This window comes from Saimiri boliviensis, chromosome 3, assembly GCF_048565385.1.
Source record: "Saimiri boliviensis isolate mSaiBol1 chromosome 3, mSaiBol1.pri, whole genome shotgun sequence".
Taxonomy (NCBI): Eukaryota; Metazoa; Chordata; class Mammalia; order Primates; family Cebidae; genus Saimiri; species Saimiri boliviensis.
In genome coordinates this window covers 138174066-138198763 of record NC_133451.1, presented here as the reverse complement: position 1 = coordinate 138198763, position 24698 = coordinate 138174066, and the positions used below count along the sequence as shown (strand labels likewise).

Here is a 24698-nt window from a genome sequence, read left to right as displayed (position 1 = left end):
TTCAGGTTTTTGACTTCTTCCTAGTTTAGGCTTGGGAGGGTGCAAGTGTCCAGGAATTTATCCATTTCTTCCAGGTTTACTAGTTTATGTGCATAGAGTTGTTTGTAATAACCTCTGATGATGGTTTGAATTTCTGTGGAATCTGTGGTGATATTCCCTTTGTCATTTTTTATTGCATCTATTTGATTATTGTCTTTTTTCTTTTTTATTAATCTGGCTAGTGATCTGTCTGTTTAGCTGATTTTTTCGAAAAACCAGCTCCTGGGTTTATTGATTTTTTTGAAGGTTTTTTTTTGTGTCTATCTCCTTTAGTTCTGCTCTGATCTTAGTTATTTCTTGTCTTCTGCTAGGCTTTGAGTTTTTTTTATCTTGCTCATCTACCTCTTTCAATTTTGATGATAGGCTGTTGATTTTAGATCTTTCCTTCCTTCTCATGTGGGTATTTATTGCTAGAAATTTTCCCCTAGACACTGATTTAAATGTTTCCCAGAAATTCTGGTATGTTGTGTCTTCGTTCTTGTTGGTTTCGAAGAACATATTTATTTCTGCCTTCATTTCATTGTTTATCCAGTCAACATTCAAGAGCCAGTTGTTCAGTTTCCATGAAGTTCTGTGGTTCTGAGTGAATTTCTTAATTCTGAGTTCTAATTTGATTGCACTGTGGTCTGAGAGACTCTGTTATAATTTCTGTTCTTTTGCATTTGCTGAAGAGTGATTTACTTCCAATTACGTGGTCAATTTTAGAGTAGGTGTGATGTGGTGCTGAGAACAATGTATATTTTGTGGATTTGGGGTGGAGAGTTCTGTAAATGTCTATTAGGTTTACTAGGTCCAGATCTGAGTTCAAGTCCTTGATATCCTTGTTAATTTTCTGTCTCATTGATCTGTCTCATATTGACAGTGGAGTGTTAAAGTCTCCCACTATTGTTGTGTGGGAGTATAAGTCTCTTTGTAGGTTATTAAGAACTTGCTTTATGTATCTGGGTGCTTCTGTATTGAGTGCGTATATATTTCAGATCATAGTTCTTCTGGTTGCATTGATCCTTTTACCATTATATAATGCCCTTCTTTGTCTATTTTGATATTTGCTGGTTTAAAGTCTATTTTATTGGAGACTAGGATTGCAACTCCTTTTTTTTCTTGCTCTCCATTTGCTTTGTCATTCTTCCTCCATCCCTTTATTTTGAGCCTATGTGTATCCTTGTATGTGAGATGGTTTTCCTGGATACAGCACAACAATGAGTCTTCAGTTTTTATCCAATTTTCCAGTCTGTGTCTTTTGATTGGGGCATTTAGCCTGTTTACATTTAAAGTTAATATTGTTATGTGTGAATTTGATCCCACCATTTTGATGCTAGCTGGTTGTTTTGCCCATTAGTTGATACAGTTTCTCCATTGTGTTGATGCTCTTTTCCATTTGGTATGTTTTTGGAGTGGCTGGTACTGGTTGTTCCTCTCTGTGTTTAGTGTTTCTTTCAGGATTTCTTGTAAGGCAGGCCTGGTGGTGATGAAATCTCGGGGCATTTGCTTGTTCGTAAAGGATTTTATTTCTCCTTTGCTTCTGAAGCTTAGTTTGGCTGGATATGAAATTCTAGGTTGAAAGTTTTTTCTTTAAGGATTTTGAATATTGGCCCCCACTCTCTTCTGGCTTGTAGGGTTTCTGCCGAGAGATCCACTGTGAGTCTGATGGGCTTCCCTTTGTGGATAACCGAACCTTTCTCTCTGGCTGCCCTTAGCATTTTTTCCTTCATTTCAGCCCTGGTGAATCTGATAATTATGTCCCTTGGAGTTGCTCTTCTTGAGGATTATCTTTATGGTGTTCTCTTTATTTCCTGGGCTTGAATGTTGGCCTCCCTTGCTAGGTTGGGGAAGTTATCCTGGATAATACCCTGTTTTCCAGGTTGGATTCATTCTCTCTGTCATGTTCAGGTACACCTGTCAAAGGTAGATTAGGTCTTTTCACATAATCCCATATTTCTTGGAGGCTTTGTTCATTTCTTTTTACTCTTTTTTCTCTAATCTTGCCTTCTTGTTTTATTTCATTGAGTTGATCCTCAATCTCTAATATCCTTTCTTCTGCATGGTTGATTTGGCTATTGAAACTTGTGTATGCTTCGCAAAGTTCTTGTGTTGTGATTTTCAGCTCCATCAATTTGTTTATATTCCTCTCTAGGCTGTTTATTCTCATTAGCATTTCGTGAAACCTTTGTCAAGGTTCTTAGTTTCTTTGCATTGTGTTAGAACATGTTCTTTTAGCTTGGAGATGTTTGTTATTACCCACCTTCTGAAGCCTGTTTCTGTCAATTCATCAGAGTCATTCTCCATCCAGCCTTGTTCCCTTTCTGGTGAAAGTTGTGATCCCTTGGAGGAGGAGAGGCATTCTGGTTTTTGGTGCTTTCATCCTTTTTGCACTGGTTTCTTCTAATCTTAGTGGATTTATCTCCCTGTGGTCTTTGTATTTGGTGACTTTTGGATGGGGTCTTTGAGTGGATACCCTTTTTGTTGATGTTGAAGTTAGTTCTTTCTGTTTTTTAGTTTTCCTTCTAACAGTCAGACCCCTCTGCTGTAGGACTGCTGGAGGTCCACTCCAGACCCTGCTTGCCTGGGGATCGCCTGCAGCCACTGCAGAGCAGTAAGGATTGCTGCCAGTTTCTTCTGTTATCTCTGTCCCAGGAGGATGCCCTCCAGATGTCAGCCTGAGCTCTCCTTTATGAGGTGTCTCTTTGGATATATGGGGGTCACGGAGCTGCTTGAGGAGACAGTCTGTCCCTTATAGGAGCTGAAGTGCTGTGCTGGGAGCTCTGTTTGTCCATTTAGAACTGCTTGGCAAGTACATTTAAGTCTGCTGCAGCAGGACTCATAAATGCCTTTTTTTCCCAGGTGCTCTGTCCCGGGAAGGTGGGGCTTTATTTATAAGTTCCTGATGAGCTGCTGACTTTTTTCAGGGATGCCCTGCCCAGCAAGAAGGTAGCCTAGTCACAGTCTGCCAGCAGAGGTGTTGCTGAGCTGCTGTGGGCTCTGCCCAGCTGCTGTGTAATCTTCCTTGCAGTTTTGTTTATAGAGGTGTAGTTAGAACTGTCTCGGTAATGGTGTTCTGCCTCAGTAATGGCGGACTGCCTTGATAATGACAGATTGCCTAGGTAATGGTGGACTGCCTGACTAATGGCAGACTGCCTTGGTAGTGGTGGACTGCCTTGGTAATGGCGGATACCCTTACCCACACAGAGCTGGACCGTTCTGTGTCCAGCTGTGCTTGCTGTAAAACTCGCAGTCCAGAGCTTTTCAGATTGCTGGTCTTTGTGGTGGTGGAACCAGCTGAGTCAGATCACCTGGCTCCCTATTTCAGTTCCTTTTTTTTCGGTTGAATGGGTGACTCTGTCTCCCAGGCATTCCAGGCACCAGTTGAAACAGTGCCCAGATTTGTGTGAGTTTTTGTGTGGAGACCTGCTGCACCGGCTGAAGCAGCTGTGCTGGAGATTCATGGTGCTTTTCCACCCAGGAATATCCTGGTCTGTGGGCAGTAAAAATTCGTTTGGAAATGCAGTGATCACTTACTCTCTGTGATTTTGCTGGGAACTGCACTCCAGAGCTGTTCCTGTTCGGCCATCTTGGATCTTCTCCTATCATGAGTTTTTCTCTTGATGCAGGGAAGTGGCAAGATTCTAGAAGATCTCAAGGGCTGGAAATATTGCTGTGGTCATTCCAGAGAAATCCAATAGAGGTGATGGGGTTCAGTGGCCGCCATAGTTGTAAGGCCTTAGTTTCTTAAATAGCTTTAAAATTAAGTCCCAAACAAATTTCAGATAGGAATTTGAATATTAATTTAAATTTTTCTCTCCACATTTGTTCTGCTCATCAGTCAGTTGCATGGCACTTGGGTATGACATAGTTGGTAGCCTGTTCTTTTGAAATTAAGGTGTAAAACAAGGTGGGAGTATTTCATGGCATTATTAAGTTTTGGGCAATCTTGTTACTATTTTGAAGCATGCATTTTTCAAAGCTGGATACCATCTGGAATGTGTATATTGAGAGTGTGTTCTTTGCACACATTTTGTATGTTAACTGGTGACCTAGAAGTTGGTGGAGTGAAACAACATGCTGATTTACTGAAATGATGGACATCGTACAGTGAATGAGCTGGAGTTAAACTATGGTAAGTTGAAGGAGGCTTAAGCACAAGGTCCAGAAGAATAGGGGGCTATTAGAGGCTGGCTTTATTTTTCGCAGTCCAGCATTGCCATGTGATATTGCAGTGAGAGAGGAAAGAAAACTGGGCCAGAAGATTAGAGCACAGGGAGGATTTAGGTTTAATAGGATTTTATGAGGCTCTAAGAAGAGGTTGTCTGAGGTAGTTTGACCCAAAATGAAACACCCTCCTCAATACTGCTATTAGTTATAATTGAGGGCACAGGTTCACCTCTCTTAAGGTGTTCCCAATATTTGATGAGTCTTCATGCTTAGATGGAATTTTACATGATAAGCACATTTACAGTAAAAGACTTTTAATGTATTTAGTAGCAGCCAATTCAGGGCATTCCAAAGTACATTTTCAAACCATGAGTTTTTCTATTGGGAGTTGCTCAGGAAATAAACAAAACCTCAACCATGGAATTATATTTACTGTGGCTGATTCCTGTGATGTGGGTTCCTTAAGTCAAATACGCCTTAGTAGTAAAAAGAATATAGATTGTATCCCATCTGTATCTAGAATTCTTACAAAGAGTTTTGTACAGAGGCTGTCATCCTTCTTTAATGATTATCTGATTACACCTCCCCAATTAGTATAACACTTGGGATAAAGTACATAAAATAATGACCCAATCTGTAAGAGACCTAAGAAATCCTGCTTTAGTCCTGTTAACCTTAGTGATATTCCAAAAGAAGAGCCCCATTTTTCACTCAAGCTTTCACAGCTGGTTAGAGCTAGAAATAGAGTTTGGGGGCCCTGCCTCCAAGCTCAAAGCTCAGATTCCCAGGTTGGGACTTTAATGTTTTAGACTTTCAGGCTTGGAGAACTGAGCTAACAACTCTTAGTCATTACCCTTTGTTCCCTACTTTAAATTTACCTAAATGCTCTAGCCATTTCCACAAGCCAACCAGAGTAATATCAGGAGGGATGAAGAAGGAGGGGTAGGAAAGGAGCTGGCCATGCTTCCCATCAAGTATAAGGTGGTGATTTTGGTTTGGAAACTCACTGTGAAAAGACTTAGCTTTGCTTCCTTTTTATCTCTAGCACTCTCCTACCTGTGTTCTTGACCTCATCTTTCTTCTGCTCCTTTTGCTCCATCAAAATTCTTTTTCTTATATCTTCAAATTATCCACGTTCACTGGTTCATTCCCATTAGGCCTGCAGATGTCATCACTTTTCCTTGAATAAAAAATATTCCTTTGGCTCTGTCTCCCCTTAAGGTGGCTATCCCATTTCTTTCCTTTAAAAATTTAAAAGGCCGGGCAGGGGGCTCATGCCTGTAATCCCAGCACTTTGGGAGGCAGAGGTTGGTGGATCATGTGGTCAGGAGATTGAGACCATCCTGGCTAACACGGTGATACCCTGTCTCTACTAAAAATACAAAAAATTAGCTGGGCATGGTGGCACATGCCTGTGATCCTCAGCTGCTTGAGAGCCTGAGGCAGGAGAATCCCTTGAACCTGGGAGTTGAAAGTTGTAGTGAGCTGAGATCGTGCCACTGCACTCCAGCCTGGACAACAGAGAGAGACATATCTGCAAAAAAAAAAAAAAAAGAATTGAAAATAATTCATTATTAGAGGATATTTATTTAAATAGATAAAATAATTGAAGGATTATATGAGATAATATTTTAAGTAAATGCCACAATGTTTATAATTTGAGTTTAGTCTGATAGTGAGAGAAGGATATATAAAAATGTAGTTATTGATAGTTCAGGAAAAAGTGTGATTTTGACATATTTTTAGCTTTTCTGATTATTGTAGTTTTCCAAAGAGTCTGCAATTGGGTAAGATTTCTATCTGAGAATAAAGTTTTTACATTGGAAAAAAATGAAGAAGTTTTTACATTGGAAAAGAGATGTGATTTAGATGGTTAGAATCTGAACTTTTATGATTATATGGTATATTTTATAATTCCGAAATGTGGAAGCATATGCTTTGCTTTTCTCATAGTCAAATAAAAAATATATACTTTTGAAAAAAGCAAATAAAAATAGATATAATTCTTAGGCCAGTTATCCCTAACAATATTTAATAGAATTTTTTTCCTTATTGATGGAAAGTATTATATTAATTATATTAATGAAATATAAGTATGGCCACTTAATAAAGTCTATAGTCAGCTCTGTCTTTGCAGTGTAGAATTTATACTGAAATATTAAGCTGTTGTATATTTTGACAGTTCATCTCTTTCTTGCCCATTCCTCCAACTAAAAAACTCAACCACACCACACACCCACATGCACCCACTGTTGCAGAGTTCTTTGGCCTTTTTTTTGTGTTGGTTTGTTTAAAGAAAGGTTAAAAATTTCACTCCTTGGCATCTAAATGGCTTGTAGAGCTCTGTCTAAGGCATGAAACTTGAGTCAATGTACATGTTTGTATTTACGGGAAGAACAGAGTGGATGTGTACCGAGTGGCAAGGTTTATTCAAAACATTGCCAGCATCATATACCTTAGACTGAAGAGTGCAGAGGAAAAGAAAGGAAAAATTCATGACATTCTCACATTTCAGTGACTGCAGCCCTTTTACCTACTTAGAGCTTTTGGCTTCATTCTGTCCTCTGTTCTTCATTTGGGACTTTTAGCTGTGCTTTGAGAGTTTAATAGAAAGCTTGGAATGGCTACAAAAAAGGAAAAGAGTAAAGACCGATAACAGGAAAATGCAGTGTGTTGCAAAACCTTGGTGCTTGAGGAAATATGTCCTTATATATCTGTCATAAATATGAATCTATCTCTTTCAGTTTTATTAATATACTGCCTTGTTGACATGCCAGTGTTTTAATACTGTAACATGGAATGAGACAGAGAGAGAGAGAGAGAGAGAGAGAATATGAAAATATCCAACTTTATGTTCTCTGGGTGTGCTAGGTAATATTTTCTTTGGTAGGATCTTCTGGCATAGTTGTTTCCTTCTCAAACTTAGCGTGTTTGACTTGCCTCATTCTTTCTTTCTCTCCTGGTGTTCTTTATATTGTAGTTTCTGCATTCATGACACATTTTGATTCTTTAGGCATCTGTTTCAAAAGTATGCTTGATATGAATAAACCAAATGAGATGCACTTTTCTTAGAAAAATGACAAATTCCTATGGAAAACAGGGCCAGAGATTATAGCCCTTAGAAAGGAGAATATAGTTTCCTGGAAAGAGCCTTGGAATAGGAATACAGCGATTTATGTTATCTTTCTATCAAAACTAACTTGTGCTGGGCATGGTGGCTTGTGCCTGTAATCCTAGCCCTTTGGAAAGCCAAAGCGGGAGGATTGCTTGAGCGAAGGAGTTCAAAACCAGCCTAGGCAACATAGGGAGACCCTGTCTGTACAAAAAATGAAAAAATAAATTGGTCAGGTGTGGTGGCACATGCCTGTAGTCCCAACTAGTCGAGAGACTGAGGCAGGAGAATTGCTTGTGCCCAGGAGTTCAAGGCTATGATGCCACCTGCACTTCAGCCTGGGTGACAGATCGAGACCCTGTCTCTAAAACAACAATAACAACAACTGACAAACAACAGCAACAACAGGAAACCAGTAAGCTCATGACAGTGGCAATTTATCCTGTATATACTGTCTTCTCGCCATTTCTGAGAAGATTGCATGTAAATTCCTTCTGAAAACGAACTGAAAGCATCTTAGCATATGTTTCTGTTTGGATTTAGAAGCAATTGGCATGATATATGTTTGATTCATACCTTTGAAGAAGAATCTTTGAATTCTGGAGCTGGAAGGAATCTGAGTCTTAGAGTTTTTCAATCTCTGGGATAGCCCAAAACTTTGATTTTCTTCATTATTATCACTATGTAACCTAAATAGAAGGCCTTGACATTTTCACAGAAATGTCGTGTGTAGAATAATGAGGAAGTTGATTCAGAATCTTGTTTTATCTCTTATCACTTAAAAGAAGGCTGTAAATGTAAATCCTTATAAAGGCTAGTGAGGTAACCTGAATGAGGTGAAAGTTCTGGCAGTCAGATCACAGGGAGTGGTGGCAGGGACTTTGGGGACGGGAGAATGCAGACTCTGCATATGTGGGGTAGCCACTCCTGATTTTTGAACACCAGATCGACCCCATAGTAGCAAAGGGCCATGGTTGGCAGTGAACAGTGTCCATTGAAAACAAGTTTGTATTATTTGGAATTTTAGTTTGTGGAATTCAATTTTAATAGTAAAATACAGTTATAGAAGAAACACACGGCAATTTTCCTTGAGTATGTGATTTGTGTACTTCTTCTAACAGGCTGTCCTTTCTGTATACCTTAATCGTTTTCCATTCTTCTTAAAAAAATGTTTCTTTTTTTTTTTTTTAAAAAAAGGTTTCTTTTCTCAGAACTATTTTTGGAAGCATTTTGCTCTTATGTCCTAAAAATTCTAAGACCTTTTCATGTTGAATAGTTGCCCTCCTATTAACATAAGTGCTGTTTTAAATACTCCTTAACTATTTTCCAGTGTTTAATTCTACTCCCCTACGTAGCTTAATTCTACTCCCCTAAGGAGCTACTCCCCTAAGGAGCTTAACCCCTAAGTCTCCTCTGAAGCCCTCTTCCTCCCATCTTACGGTTTGTAGAGAGGAACAGCCAATCAGTGTTCTCCTTGTAACACCCTTCATATTGCTCTGTTGAAAATGGCTACCCCTTGTTTTCTTTTGGTCTTACAAGTCTGCAAACTTTTTTTATGGCTTTTGTTTTCCAGGGTTCTGGTAATTGTAATTACTTTTTTCTGAACTCTTTCCAATCTGCACACTAAAAAAATAATATTTTGAATTATACCCAGTCCTTTTATGTGCTAATCAAACTTGTGAGACAATACCACTGTCTTACTGCTTTCGTCAGTTAGCGCCACACAACTGGATCATATTCACTGTACACTCTATGACCCCAATTTCTTTTTTCCCCTACTTGCTGTCTTGTAGTCAGAATTTCTTCGTATTTTATCTGTGTTTCATTTTTCATTTGTGAGTGTGCTACCTTGCACTCACATCTAATAAACAATATCTTGTTTTTGATGGATCATTTCTATCTCTGATTTGTCAAGGTTACTTGGAATTCTATTATTTTTCAGAAGAGCTAGAAACTTTAACCTAGTTTATAGCCAAAAAATGATTGAGAATCATTTCAATTCTGGCAGCCGTTGAAAAAAAATATTCAATCATATTAGACTCAGGAATCTGGGTACTGTTTTATAATACCACCCCCAAGTTACATCAAGCCATTTATCTGTCTTGCTGCTAACTCATGCTTTTCCTGTTACTGGGTGTTTTTAAACTCTGCAAACACTGGTATCATAATAGGTTGAAGCAAAAATAATTGCGGTTTTTGTCATTAACTTCAATGGCAAAAGCCACAGTTACTTTTGGACCAACCTAATAGTTTCTCACTTGATTCTAGAAACTAGATTTGAGGACTTCATAATAGTAATTTTGGGGGCTGTGGTTGGTTGTAGTAGAGAGAAGAAACCCAATAATTGTTTCATTTATTCGTGTAGCTTAGGTAGCATTATTATTTTGTATTTTTAGTAGCAAAGTGAGAGAAAATAGAAGAGCCTTTAGATTGAGTATAATATCTGTTTTGTAGATTTTTTTTCTGTGTTAGACTTTGAGAATGTCTATGCTTTGATTTAAATTTAATAGGCAGTGTCCTATTTAATTTATGAACATAGTAAAATTATTTTTTTTGTTATTGCCATTACAGGTTTTGGAAGGTGACAATGAAATGCAAAGAAGTTACATTTCTCGAACTTGAAAGTTAGTGACTGCTTACCAAATTTTAAGGAAAATTAAATATGACTTAGAAGCATTGATTTATGAAGGTTTATGATGTCATCAGTTTCGACAGAAAGCAAACTCCAGCAGGCTGTGAGCCTACAGGGAGTTGACCCAGAAACATGCATGATTGTATTTAAAAACCACTGGGCACAGGTAATGTATGAATTTCACTTTTTTTTTTGCTAGTCTCAGTCGCCCCAGGGGCTTCCATCACACTGAATTAGGGTTTCCTACCTCTGTGATAGGTAACTAGATTTCTAGAAACATAGGGAGGGAAACTCAGATAGGAAGAAAAGTAACTTTTTCTTCTTGCTTTTCTAGAGCAGGTATCTGGTCAAAAACCGTGGTTTTCACAAAAGCAATTAGGGTGCATGTCTGTTCCTTGGATATTTTTAGAAGAACAGCAGTTGTTCCTTAAAGTGGCTTTTATATTGCTTTGCAATATACTTTGACCATAATTACATCCTCTCTCTTTCTCTCTTCCCTGCTGATTTCCATCCAGTTCTTAAGCTCTAATAATACTAAAATACACATTTATTAAACATTTACCAAGTACTCTGTTGAGTACTTCAAATGCCTTTTATCATTTAATCTTCTCCACAAATCTGTAAGGTAGCTAGTGTTAGCTTCCTCATTTTACAGACGAGGAAATAGAAAATTACCAAGGTTAAGTAACTTGCTTAAGGTTATACAAGTAGTAAGTTACTCAGCCATTACTTAGGCTTTGGTCCCTTGACTCCAAAACCCATGTGTTTGACTTTTGTGCTCTACTGTTTTGGGGCTGGTGGTCTTTGTGTAATTTAATGAAAAATGCCTGACTATACCTGAATATATGTCTTCATTACAAAGTGATTATAGAAATTTTTTTGATTACTATTTTGACTTCTCTGATCTGCTGTGTGGATAATTAAGGGTTGAATGTTCAGAAAATTTACTAACCCGCCCCTTTCCTTAGGGAGTTTACAAAGAGTAAAATAAATAAAATTGGCGTTCTTTACTACTTGCCCAACATTGCACTCTCCAGGTGAGCTGGTAAATGGCTATTTATGTGACAGCTTTTTAATGAATACCCAGTTCCTTCCTGTGGCCGGCAATAGCACATGGGTTAAAGCACTGACCATGTAAATCACAACAATTATAGGGGACACAGTTTAGATCAAAAACGAACAGAATCAATTCTGCTTCTAAGCCGTTTATATTTTGTAGCTTTTTGTTACTATCCAGTATGAACCTTTGATTTTTTTGTGCATTCTCTGACTTTTTACTGTTAGAATTTTAATGGATTTGCTATGGACCTTAGGGCACATATGCTTTATTTAGTTAAGGGAAGAAAGTAATTTTGGAGTTTTCCAGATAATCAGAGTAATAACCTTTGGCTTTGCACTTTTATGAATATTTTAAAGCAGTGGCTCCAAAGTGAGGTGGTGAATCCTAAGGAATGAGCCCAGTAGTCCATTGAGTGTAGGAAGAATATTTTAAAGGAAGGTCTGTTTCTGTCTTTACCTTTTACAAATTTCTGTTTTGTGTTTAAAATGTACATTATATATTTGTATATTAGTACATGTACGATTACTAATTTATTTGTGCTCATTTAAAAAATCCATTAGTACATAATTACATATATATATACATATACATATATATACATATACATATATATACACATATACATATATATATATATACATATACATATACATATATATATATGCGTGCACACACACACACACACACACACATTTGAGACAGAGTCTTGCTCTGTTGCCCCGGCTGGAGTGCAGTGGCATGATCTCAGCTCACTGCAACCTCCACCTCCCAGGTTCAAGCAATTCTCCTGCCTCAGCCTCCTGAATAGCTGGGATTAAAGGCATCTGCCATCATGCCTGGCTGATTTTGGTATTTATTTTTAGTAGAGATAGGGTTTCACCATGTTAGCCAGGCTGGTCTCGAACTCCTGATCATGTGATCTGCCCACCTTGGCCTCCCAAAGTGCTGGGATTACAGGTGGGAGCTACTGCGCCTGGCATGCATATGTTTGTAATTGAGAACGTTTTCAGCTCCAGTCATTTCATTAGGCTGAGAAAGTCTGTCTTACTACATAATCTTTGCTCCCAGCCCCATTTTGTTTATTTGTTTGTGCATAATACCTTTGATTATAATCATTTCTGCTGGGGTAACTCTGATATGATCCATTTAGTATTCTGTGCCACTTTCCAAAGACATGATATATTATCAACGTCTTGATTATATGTAGGTTGGGTCATCTGCCCTGTCAGATTCTGTCCCAGGCAGGCTTTGTCCAAACATGAGGAATATGTTAGTACTCTTTCACATTGTTAAAAGATTAATTATTGGTTCCAGAATCATATTATTCATTTCCATAACCAATATGAAAGACTTCAGCATTATGGGACATTTTGGTTTCTCTGAAGCACAGTATAGATATATAGTACTCTTAGTGCAGACGAGTCTTGAGTTGCAGGTAAGGATAACTTTGTCAGAGGGGATGGTGTTTAGTTGTTAAGTATTTTCTTTTGTAAAGTGGGGACACTAATGGCCCTATTGTTGACTCAGCCATTTCTTTACCTTTGGGCAGGTGTTTTTAACCTTTTTTAGGCCTTGAATTTTTCTTTTAAATAAATCTGGAAAATGCTCTCAGTCTCTGTCTACAGAGGCTCTTCAGGGCATTTCTTTTATCTTTATGAATGAAAATACTGGTTGAAGAAATTTATGTGAGTGTCCAAGTGTGATTGTTCAATGGAGATTTACTGAGCTCACACTCCAGGCATGTCACTGTAGGCATCACAGGTAGGACTTGAGAATGTATAAGCATTGGTTTTGGCTTTTTAAAAAGTGTAAGCTAATTCAGATGACATTGCAGGAAATTATTACAAAATGAATAGCCGTGATTACAGGAATTAAGTCAAGAGAAGGGGCTACTATGGCTGGAAATGGCCTGGGAATGGAGAAGGTGAGATTTTGCTAGACTGGCTATGGAAAAGGAAGGTTTTGATGACAGACAGGAAAATAATATCGCAGAGAGTGGATACTGGGAACAAATGCTTAATTTTAACTTTTTTGGGTAGTAAACATAAAAGAGGGGAAGGCAAAAAAAAAAAAAAAAAAAAAAAAAAGAAAAAAAAAGAAACAGGGCCAATCAAGAGATGTGGGACCAAGAGTGAGATAAGAAATGAGATCTTCAGTTGGTGAGAATGAAGGCTGTTTATGTGTTGTTTTGGAATTTCATACATTCGCTGTTGGCTGTGAGTTGTTGGGCTGGGGTGGGTAAAGAGGAGTTGCAGAGAATTGGGAAAGGAGCTCAAGTCTGACATGAGCTCCTAGGCCTACTGTGACTGTAGCCCCTGGGATCCCCTGAGGCAACTTGAGAAAAACTTGTAAAGCAGGTAGGGAATGATTCATAGACAAAGCTGGAAAGCATTTTATTTACTCAGGTGCTCCCTTACCTGCCCAGTGTAATGCTTTTTAAAATGTTAAATTAGGAAAAAGTGAAGGCAACAAAAGCCTGTGGTATCCTAAATTCTTTTGTTAGGAGACATAAGTACAAATGGAACTTATGTATTTGTGAATAGCTTGTATTCCAGAGCTTGAGTTAAAAAGCAAACATTGATGGAGGAGGAGATCTGCTTGCCCACTTAAACCTTAGAGCTTGTCAGAGGCAGCTAGTATACAAACAACCATTATCCAAGCAATCCGTGATTCAGGGGAGTCACCAGGGGGAGACTAAATTGCCCAGTGGTCCAGTTGAGGTTCCAAACTGTTTCTGGGGCCACTGATCTCATGGCACCCCCAGAATTATTCTTGAGTAGACTTTCAGGAATGGTTGCATTCCTGATAGTGACACTGAAGAGTCTGGGCTATAGAAAGTAGCCCCTGACTTCTCACCTTCTGAGATGCCATCCTGTGCCATAAGCTGCCAGAGTGATGAATCTCAAACCCAGATCTGTCTGGTTCATTCCTCTAGTTGAATCTTTCAGTGGCATCTGGCCACCTACAGGCCAGGATGTCACACAGAATTTGTTATGTCCTGACTTCTGTTACTGTCTGCTTCTCATTTAATCTCCAAAAATGCAAAGTTGCTTGGGGTTCCTAGCCACCCCTTCTCCTGGGCAGTGTCCATCCTGCTGTTTCAGTCCTCTGTGCCTTAGGCACTCGTTCTTCTTTCTGCCTGAAATATTTCTCCCACTGGTTAAATGCCTGACCTACTACAGGCCTCATTTGAGGCATCAATTTGCTCTAGGGAACCTTCCCTGCCCTCTTTCATGCTTCCACTCCATGTTCCAGCATTAACCTGAGTATTCTATCACTGTTACACCAACCAGCCTTTAATTTAGTTACTTATATTTTTAAAGACAGAGTCTCATTGTGTTGCACTGGAGTGCAGTGGCTGTTCGCAGGCGCAGCTACAGCTCACTACAGCCTTGAACTCCTGGTTCAAGAGATTCTGCTCCCTCAGTCTGCCAAGTAGCTGGGACTACAGATAGGCACCACCGTGTATAATTCAACCACCTTTTATTAAAATTACATATACAGTATCTTCTTCACAAACTCATTACAAGCACCTCAAGATCAGAGGCCATTTGTAACTTACATCCCCATTGCCCAGAACAGTGTGACATATAGTAGATGTTCAATAAAATATTGAGCTGAAAGGCAGTCAGTAGGAAATACAAGTTTAAAAGACTAGGCAACTTAGGAAACAGTTTTCAACATACACTAATTTTAAAACAATTTAATAATTAATATGGTAATTATACAATTAATTATTTAATTGTATAATTAACAGCTTTTTACATACACTAATTTAAAAACAGTTAAATAATTAATATAATTAATCAAATAATTAATTGTATAATTTGTCACCAGCAAGATCTTTGGACTTGCATTAAATGATCAGGAAGAGTGCATGTATGTGTTTAACTTTTATAATAGTCTATACGAACACTTTATAATCTAGTAGACTGTTGTTTTTATCTCTTGCCTTTGTGTCTTTTTTTTCTGAATGGAAGACAGTACAGAAACAGTAAGAAGCATTAGTCCACCAGGCAATAAACTATTCAGCTAGACTGCCATGTGCATTACATTCTCTACACTAGTTATTTTTGATGGCACAGTTGTGCTTTCTGAAGCTTCATGGACCTTGCTCTATTCATTCTCATCTGCCCCTTTCAAGCATTGAATTCCAAATGGTGTCTGCTCTTAGAGCTAGAAGAACAGAGTAGGTGGGTTAAAAAGATCAATTGGAGAGGATCCAAGATGGCCGAATAGGAACAGCTCTGGAGTGCAGTTCCCAGCAAGAACAGCACAGGGGGTGAGTGATCATCGCATTTCCAAATGAGTTTTTACTGCCTACAGACCAGGAGATTCCCAGGCTGAGAAGTGTCACGAGTTTCCAGCACAGCTGTTTCAGCTGGCACTGTGGTTTTACACACAAAAGCTCACACAAATATGGGTGACCATTTCAACTGGCACCTGGAATGTGTGGGAGACAGAGCTGCCCATTCAATTGAAAAAGAGGGGGCTGAAACAGGGAGCAAGGTGATCTGGCTCAGTGGGTCCCACCCCCACCAAGACCAGCAATCTAAAATGCTCTGGATTGAGAGTTTCCCAGCAAGTGCAGCCTGACCCAGGATGGTCCAGCTCGGTGGGGGGAAGGGCATCCACCATTACCAAGGCAGCCCACCACTACCGAGGCAGTCTGCCATTACTGAGGCAGTCCACCATTACCGAGGCAATCCTCCATTCCTGAGGCAGTCCACCATTACTGAGGCAGTCCGCCATTACAGAGGCAGACCACCATTACCGAGACAACTGTACCTCTGTAAACAAAACCACAAGGAAGTTTACACAGCAGCTGTACAGAGCCTGCAGCAGCTCAGCAACGCCTCTGTGGGCAGACTGTGAATAGACTACCTCCTTGCTGGGCAGGGCATCTCTGAAAAAAGACAGCAGCATGTCAGGAACTTATAAATAAAGCCCAACTTTCCCAGGACAGAGCACCTGGGAAAAGAGGCAGTTATGAGTTCCATTGCAGCAGACTTAAACTTACCTGCCTGGCAGCCCTGAATGGAACAGTGGAGTTCCCAGCGCAGCACTTGAGCTCCTATAAGGGACAGACTGTCTCCTCAAGCAGCTCCACGACCCCCGTATATCCAAAGAGACACCTCATAAAGGAGAGCTCAGGCTGACATCTGGTGATACCCTTCTGGGATGAAGATAACAGGAGAAGAAACTGGCAGCTACCTTTACTTTTCTGCAGCCCAGCAGGTGATCCCCAGGCAAGCAGGGTCTGGAGTGGACCTCTAGCAGTCCTGCAGCAGATGGGCCTGACTGTTAGAAGGAAAACTAAAAAATAGAAAGAAATAGCTACAACATCAACAAAAAGGACATCCACTCAGAGACCCCATCCAGAAGTCACCAACTACAAAGACCACAGGTTGATAAATCCACAGAGATGGGAAGAAACAAAAGCAAAAAGGATGAAAACATCCAAAACCAGAACGCCTCTCCTCCGAGGGATCACAACTCATCATCAGCAAGGGATCAAAGCTGGATGTAGAATGAGTCTGATGAATTGACAAAAGCTGGCTTCAGAAGTTGGTAATAACAAACTTCTCTGAGCTAAAAGAACATGTTCTAACCCAATGCAAAGAAACTAAGACCCTTGAAAAAAGGTTAGACGAAGTGCTAACTAGAATAAACAGCTTAGAGAAGAATATAAATGACTTAATGGAGCTGAAAAACACAGCACCAGAACTTTTCAAAGTATATATAAGTTTCAATAGCCTAATCGACCAAGTAGAAGAAAGGATATGAGAGACTGAAGATCAACACAATGAAATAAAATGAGAAGACAAGATTAGAGGAAAAAAGAGTGAAAAGAAATGAACAAAGGCTCCAAGAAATATGGGATTATGTGAAAAGACATAGTCTACGTTTGATAGATATACCTGAATGTGACAGAGAGAATGAATCCAACCTGGAAAACACTCTTCAGGATATTTATCCAGGAGAACTTCCCCAATCTTGCAAGGCAGGCCAACATTCAAGTCTGGGAAATACAGAGAACACCACAAAGGCATTTGTCAAGAAGAGCAACCACAAGGCACATAATTATCAGATTCACCAGGGTTGAAATGAAGGAAAAAATGCTAAGGGCAGCCAGAGAGAAAGGTCAGGTTACCACAAAGAGAAGCTCATCAGACTCACAGCAGATCTCTCGGGAGAAACCCTACAGGCAGAAGAGAGTGGGGGCCAATATTCAACATCCTTAAAGAAAAGAACTTTCAACCTCGAATTTCATATCCAGCTAAACTAAGCTTCAGAAGCAAAGGAGAAATAAAATCCTTTATGAACAAACAATTGCTCAGACATTTTGTCACCACCAGGCCTGCCTTACAAGAGCTCCTGAAAGAAGCCCTAAACATGGAACAGAACAGCCAGTACCAGCCACTGAAAAAACATACCAAATGGTAAAGACCATTGACACAGTGAAGAAACTGCTTCAACTAATGGGCAAAACAACCAGCTAGCCTCAAAATGGCAGGATCAAATTCACACATAACAATATTAACCTTAAATGTAAATGGGCTAAATGCCCCGATCAAAAGACACATACTAGCAAATTGGATAAAAAGTAAAGACCCATTGTTGTGCTGTATTCAGGAAACCCATGCAAGGACACACATAGGCTCAAAATAAAGGGATGAAGGAAGATTTACCAAGCAAATGGGGGCCAAAAAAAAAAAGCAGGGGTTGCAATCCTAGTCTCTGATAAAATGGACTTTAAACCAACAAAGACCAAAAGAGACAAAGAAGGGCATTACATAATGGTAAAAGGATCAATGCAACAGGAAGAGCTAATGATGCTAAATATATAGGCACCCAATACAGGAGCACCCAGATACATAAAGCAAGTTCCTAATGGCCTACAAAGAGACTTACACTCCCACACAATAATAGTGGAACACTTTAACACTCCACTGTCAATATTAGATCAAGGGGACAGAAAATTAACAAGGATATCCAGGACTTGAACTCAGATCTGGACCAAGCAAACCTAATAGATATTTACAGAACTCTCCACCCCAAATCCACAGAATATACATTCTTCTCGGCACCACATTACACCTACTCTAAAATTGACCACATAATTGGAAGTAAATCACTCCTCAGCAAATGCGAAAGAACAGAAATCGTAACAGTTTCTCAGACCATAGTGCAATCAAATTAGAACTCAGGATTAGGAAACTAACTCAGAACCGCACAACTTCATGGAAACTGAACAACTAGCTCCTGAATGTCGACTGGATAAACAATGAAATGAAGGCAGAAATAAAGTTGTTCTTTGAAACCAAAGAGAACAAAGATACAATATACCAGAATCTCTGGGACACATTTAAAGTAGTGTCTAGAGGGAAATTTATAGCAATAATGTCCACATGAGAAGTGAGGAAAGATCTAGAATTGAACCCCTATCATCAAAATTTCAAAGAGTTAGAGGAGCAAGATCAAAAACACTCAAAAGCTAGCAGAAAATAAGAAAAAACTAAGGTCAGAGGAGAACTGAAGGTGACAGAGCCACAAAAAAACCCTTCAACAAATCAATAAATCCAGGAGCTGATTTTTGAAAACATCAACAAAATAGACTGCTAGCCAGATTAATAAGAGAGAAGAATCAAATAGATGCCATAAAAAACAATAAAGGGGATATTACCATCGATTTCACAGAAATACAAACTACCATCGCAGATTACTACAAACAACTCTATGTATGTAAACCAGTAAACCTGGAAGAAATGGATAAATTCCTGGACATTTGCATCCTCCCAAGCCTAAACCAAGAAGAAGTTGAAACCCTGAATAGACCAATAACAAGGGCTGAAATTGAGGCAGCAATTAATAGCCTACCAACCAAAAAAAGTCCAGGTCCAGATGCGTTCATAGCCAAATTCTACGAGATGTACAAAGAGTAGCTGGTGTCCACTCCTTCTGAAACTATTCCAAACAATCCAAAAAGAGGGAATCCTTCCCAAATCATTTGATGAGACCACATCATCCTGATACCAAAACCCGGCAGAGACTCAACCGAAAAAGAAAACTTCAGGCCAAAATCCATGATGAACATAGATGTAAAAATTTTCAATAAAATACTGGCAAAACGATTTCAACAGCACCTCAAAAGCGTATCCATCACTATCAAGTAGGCTTCATCCTGGGGATGCAAGGCTGGTTCAACATATGCAAGTCTGTAAATGTAATTCACCACATAAACAGAACCAAAGACAAAAACCAAATGATTATCTCAATGGATGCAGAGAAGGCCTTCAACAAAATTCAACAGCCATTTATGATAAAAACTCTCAAACTAGGTGTTGACAGAACGTATCTCAAAATAATAAAAGCTATTTATGACAAACCCACAGCCAATATCATACTGAATAGGCAAAAACCTGGCACTAGACAAGGATGTCCTCTCTGAGCACTCCTATTCAATACAGTATTGGAAGTTCTAGTCAGAGCAATCAGGCAAGAAAAAGAAATAAAGGGTATTCAATTAGGAAAGAGGAAGTCAAATTGCCTCTCTTTGCAGACGACATGATTGTATAATTAGAAAACCACATCATCTCAGCCCCAAATCTCCTGAAACTGATAAGCAACTTCAGCAAAGTCTCAGGATACAAAATTGATGTGCAAAAATCACAAGCTTTCCTATACATCAATAACAGACTAACAGAGAGCCAAATCAAGAGTGAACTGCCATTCATAATTGCTACAAAGAGAATAAAATGCCTAGGAATACAATTAACAAAGAACGTAAAGGACCTCTTTAAGGAGAACTACAAACCACTGCCCAACAAAATAAGAGAGGACACAAACAAATGGAAAAACATTCCATGTCAACAAAATAAGAGAGGCCACAAACAGATGGAAAAACATTCCATGTCAACAAAATAAGAGAGGCCACAAACAGATGGAAAAACATTCCATGCTCATGGTTAGGAAGAATCAATATCATGAAAATGGCCATACTGCCCAAAGTAATTTATACATTCTATGCTGTCCCCATCAAGCTACCAATGCTCTTCTTCACAGAACTGAAAATACCACATTAAACTTCATATGGAACCAAAAGAGAGTCTGCATAGCCAAGACAATCCTAAGCAAAAAGAACAAAGCTAGAGGCATCACACTACTTGACTTAAACTATATTACAAGGCTACAGTAATTAAAACAGCATGGTACTGGTACCAAAACAGAGATACAGACCAATGGAACAGAACAGAGACCTAAGAGGCAACACTGCACATCTACAACGATCTGATCTTTGACAAACCTCACAAAAACAAGCAATGGGGAAAGGATTCCCTGTTTAATAAATGGTGTTGGGAAAACTGCCTAGCCATGTACAGAAAGCAGAAACTGGACCCCTTCCTGACACCTTACACTAAAATTAATCCAGATGGATTAAAAGACCTAACACCATAAAAACCCTAGAAGAAAACCTGGGCAAAACCATTCAGGACATAGGCATAGGCAAGGACTTCATGACTAAAACACCAAAAGTATTGGCAACAAAAGCCAAAATAGACAAATGGGATCTAATTAAACCAGAGCTTCTGTACAGCAAAAGAAACAATCATTAGAATGAACTGGCAACCAACAGAATGGGAAAAAATTTTTGCAATCTACCCATCTGACAAAGGACTAATATCCAAAATCTGCAAAGAATTAAAACACAGTTATGAGAGAAGGACAAACAAACTCATTCAAAAGTGGGCAAAGGATATGAACAGGCACTTTTCAAAAGAGTATATATGAGGCTAACAAACATATGAAGAAATGCTCTTCATCACTGGTCATTAGAGAAAGGCAAATCAAAAGCACCTTGAGACACCATCTCATACCAGTTAGAATGGTGATCATTAAAAAAATCTGGAGATAACAGATGCTGGAGATAATGTGGAGAAATAGGAACACTTTTACACTGTTGGTGGGCGTGTAAATTAGTTCAACCTTTTTGGGAGACAGTGTGGCAGTTCCTCAAGGACCTAGAAATAGAAATTCCATTTGACCCAGCCATCCCATTACTGGTTGTATATTCAAAGGATTATAAATCATTCTATTATAAAGCCACATGCCCATGTATGTTCACAGTAGCACTGTTTACAATAGCAAAGACTTGGAACCAACCCAAATGCCCATCTACATTAGATTGGACAAGGAAATTGTGGCCCCATGGGATATTAGTCAGCCATAAAAACCAATGAGTTTGTGTCCTTTGTGGGGACATGGATGAATCTGGAAACCATCATTCTCGGCAAACTGACACAAGAACAGAAAATCAAACACGGAATGTTCTCACTCATAGGCAGGTGTTGAACAATGAGAACAGATGGACACAGGGAGGGGAACATCACACACTGGGGTGTGTTGGTGGGTCTAGAGGAGGGACAGTGGGGAGTGGGGAAGTTAGGAGGGATAATATGGGGAGAAATGCCAGATATAGGTGACGAAGGTAATGGAGGCAGCAAACCACATTGCCATGAATTTACCTATGCAACAATCCTGCATGATCTGCACATGTACCCCAGAACCTAAAGAAAAATAAAATCAATTGGAAATGCACGTTTTTGTCTCTGCTTCTACTTGATTAATAGCCCAGAATGACTTCTTTCTACCTTCAGCCTCTAAAATTAAGCTGTTTAAAAATTTTTTTAGGCTAAGAAAATGTTAGAGCTCAAATAGAGTAATAGTGATAGATGAGAAAAAGTCAGTGGTTTTAGTAACCTTTTTCATCTTGGAGATGGGTAGGAATGGGAAAAAACAGAACCATCTAGCTTGGTTAAGTCAAATGTCTTCCCACAATAATGAAAAATAGATAATACACTTGATATATGGTATCTTGTGTAGAGCTCCAGGTCACTCAAATCTAATGTCTAGAGCATCCATTCATGGATTTGACATGTATACTGTATTTAGTCTCATTCCCTTTCTCTGCTCATGTCCACTCTTTCACTCTGTGCCTTATAGTAGACTAAATGATAGGAAAATTAAGTAAAGCCTTCGAGAGATGAAAAGTTCAGAAGTATTAGAGAAGTCTGATTAATTAGTAAATTGGTGTTTGTTAACATTTCGAAAAGTTCTCTATCTTCCAAACCTTACAGGTAGCCCTAACCTTGAAAGTAGAAGGTAAAGTGAACAAAAGCAATACTTCTTAAGTTAGAGGGTCGAGGCATTAACTTGCACTCTATCAGACTCTAAAGTGGTTGAGTATGGCCAGGCGTGGTGGCTCAGCCTGTAATCCCAGCACTTTGGGAGGCCTAGATGGGCAGATCACTTGAGGTCAGGAGTTTGACACCAGCCTGGCCAACATGATGAAATCCGATCTCTCCTAAAATAATGAAATTAGCTGGGCATGGTGGCATATGCCTGTAATCCCAGATACTTAAGAGGCTGAGGAGGAGACTTGCTTGAACCCAGGAGGTGAGAGGTTGCAGTGAGCCGAGATTGTGCCATTATACTCCAACCTGGGTGACAGAGTGAGACTGCATGTCAAGAAATTAAAATAAAATAAAAATGTTTGAGCATGTTGACATATCAGCAACTCTCCTTATTATGTGCTTAGTGATGTTTGATTTTTGCTGTGGTTGAAATTAGTGTTCTTTGAAATATTATTTAGATCATTACACGCCTTAAATCTTCTCCATAACCGTTTTATCCAAGATTTAGGCAAACCTCTGGAGCTCAGGACTGGAGCTGACATTAAATAACATGTTAAACAAATTATAACTTAACTGGTGTTAAGTGAATTATAAAGCTGTTACCTTAATATAAAAAGAAGTGAGTTGGTGGAGGTCTTCCTGTGGAAATAGATGCACAAGGAATAGTCCATATTGAAAGACATAGCTGTTAAGTAATGAATAAGGACTGTATGGAAACTTAACTTTTGTGTACTTATTTGATGTAGTAAGTGGAATTTGGCTTAAGACAGCTAAATCTTGCCGTTCAGTGTGATGGAAAATATTGCATAGTAAACTTGTTTTTTTCCACAGTGCCATCTTATTTTAGCATTCCAAAGGATTTCGAAGTATGAGTATTACACAAATGACTTTCTTAAAATAACTAGGCTTTAACTTTCGTAGGATAAATAATCACCTACTGATACATGCATGTATGTAATACATAGAACAATATTAAGTGGAATCAAAGCTAGTCTCCTGAGAGAGAAACACTTGTGTGTATCCTGAAGGGTAATCATTTGTAGCTGAGGTACAATTATTTTATTTATGTACAGCTTTCATTTCAAAAGCATTTGTATTTCCTATTTAGAATTTGTGCCTATTTGAAATTCAGGCCAGTTATCACTGGCTCACAGGAGCCATCATTAGGGATTAGGATAGGAGTATCTGATACTATTTAATGAAAGAAATATGCTATTTATTAATCTTACTTAACCCCAGTAATTCTCACATTAATAAGTCAAATGGCTTTGAAATTAGGTTAAATATAGCTCTATGAATTCATTATTTTTAGCACCATTGTTTGTTGATTTTTATGTGTTTCTTTTTGGAATTATGATACTTGGCATTTAGGATCTATATGTGATCTAAGCTAGTGATGCACTCAAGCACACACACACACACACACGCGCGCGCACACACACGCCTGTGTTTGTTAAAGTTTGTAGATCAGCAAGTGCCTAGCTATGATCAGCAAAACATTTAAGTTGCTATTTCTGATCTCAGCTGGTTTACTTAATGAGTGTGGGTTTTCTGAGGTGTTGATTTGTTTTTAAAATGGTATTTTCAGCCTAGTAAAGTAAATTTGTTTTATAATTTGGAAATATTTGCAAAGTTTATTTTGCCTACTTGCTTGCTTTCACCTGCTGAGATCCCTCTGGCCCCTTGATTGTGTGTGTGTGTGTGTGTGTGTGTGTGTGTATGTGTATGTGTGTTCCCAGAACTGAATCCCTGAGACTGAGTCTAGATGGTTGAGAAGAAGCCAGGTCTGGGAAATGAGGCAAGGCTGAGAGTATACGACAGCTGGTAATCAGGAGTAGACCAGGCCAGGGGGAGCCACTGTGAGCAGCATGAAATTGTGGCATCCATAGCACTGGAAGTTAAGCTTTGGTAAGTGGGTGGAACTGGCAGCAACAGAAATCAGGGATACAGAAATACTGGAGTTTGATGGGAGTGATATGAAAAGAGGACACAAAAGGAAAAAATAAGGAATAGTCCAGGTCAGATCAGAGATCAGTTTATAGAAACTGAAAGAAGTATGACACCATTTGAGTAACAAACTTGGGACATTGGAATAGAAGTTCTTTGGCATTTCAGTGCAAATTTTTCTCCAGTCAAGAAGCTTCTTAGGCATTCCCTGCCAACGTAGGAACCAGTCCCAAGGTTGAGCCACCAGTGCCCACTTGTAAAAGCAGGTCATGGGTGTGTCTGCCTGAAAAAGAAAAGGAGGTAGCCTGGGAAGGTCCTAAGAAGAGAGGTTAAGGATGTGTAGCAACACAAGCATAATCAGCACTTTGCTGAGCCCTGTGTGTTCCATGACTCACATACCTTGGTTGTAACACACCCATCTTCCAGGCAGTAAAACCAGTGGGTTAGATCTGGGTCTTAAATGTGTCTGCTCCATCTGAAGGCAGTATAGGGGAATTACTATAAAGAGGGTAAAGATGCTTCAGTTTAAAAGCTGCTAAACAGTTTGCATTCTGTATAAAAGTC

General features: G+C 39.1%; 1 protein-coding gene across 4 annotated transcripts in view; it reads left to right on the top strand.

Annotated features, from left to right (window-relative positions):
• FHIP1A (FHF complex subunit HOOK interacting protein 1A) overlaps positions 1-24698 on the top strand; it is a 275581-nt gene that overhangs the window by 159882 nt on the left and 91001 nt on the right. For 3 of the 4 annotated variants that reach the window (XM_074396824.1, XM_074396823.1, XM_074396825.1), the window contains one exon: positions 9872-10098. The exons of the other annotated variant lie outside the window; for it this stretch is intronic. In XM_074396824.1, the coding sequence (XP_074252925.1) occupies positions 9994-10098 (105 nt within the window). In that variant the 5' untranslated portion in view covers positions 9872-9993. The remainder of the gene's footprint in view (positions 1-9871; positions 10099-24698) is intronic. 4 annotated transcript variants of the gene reach the window in all.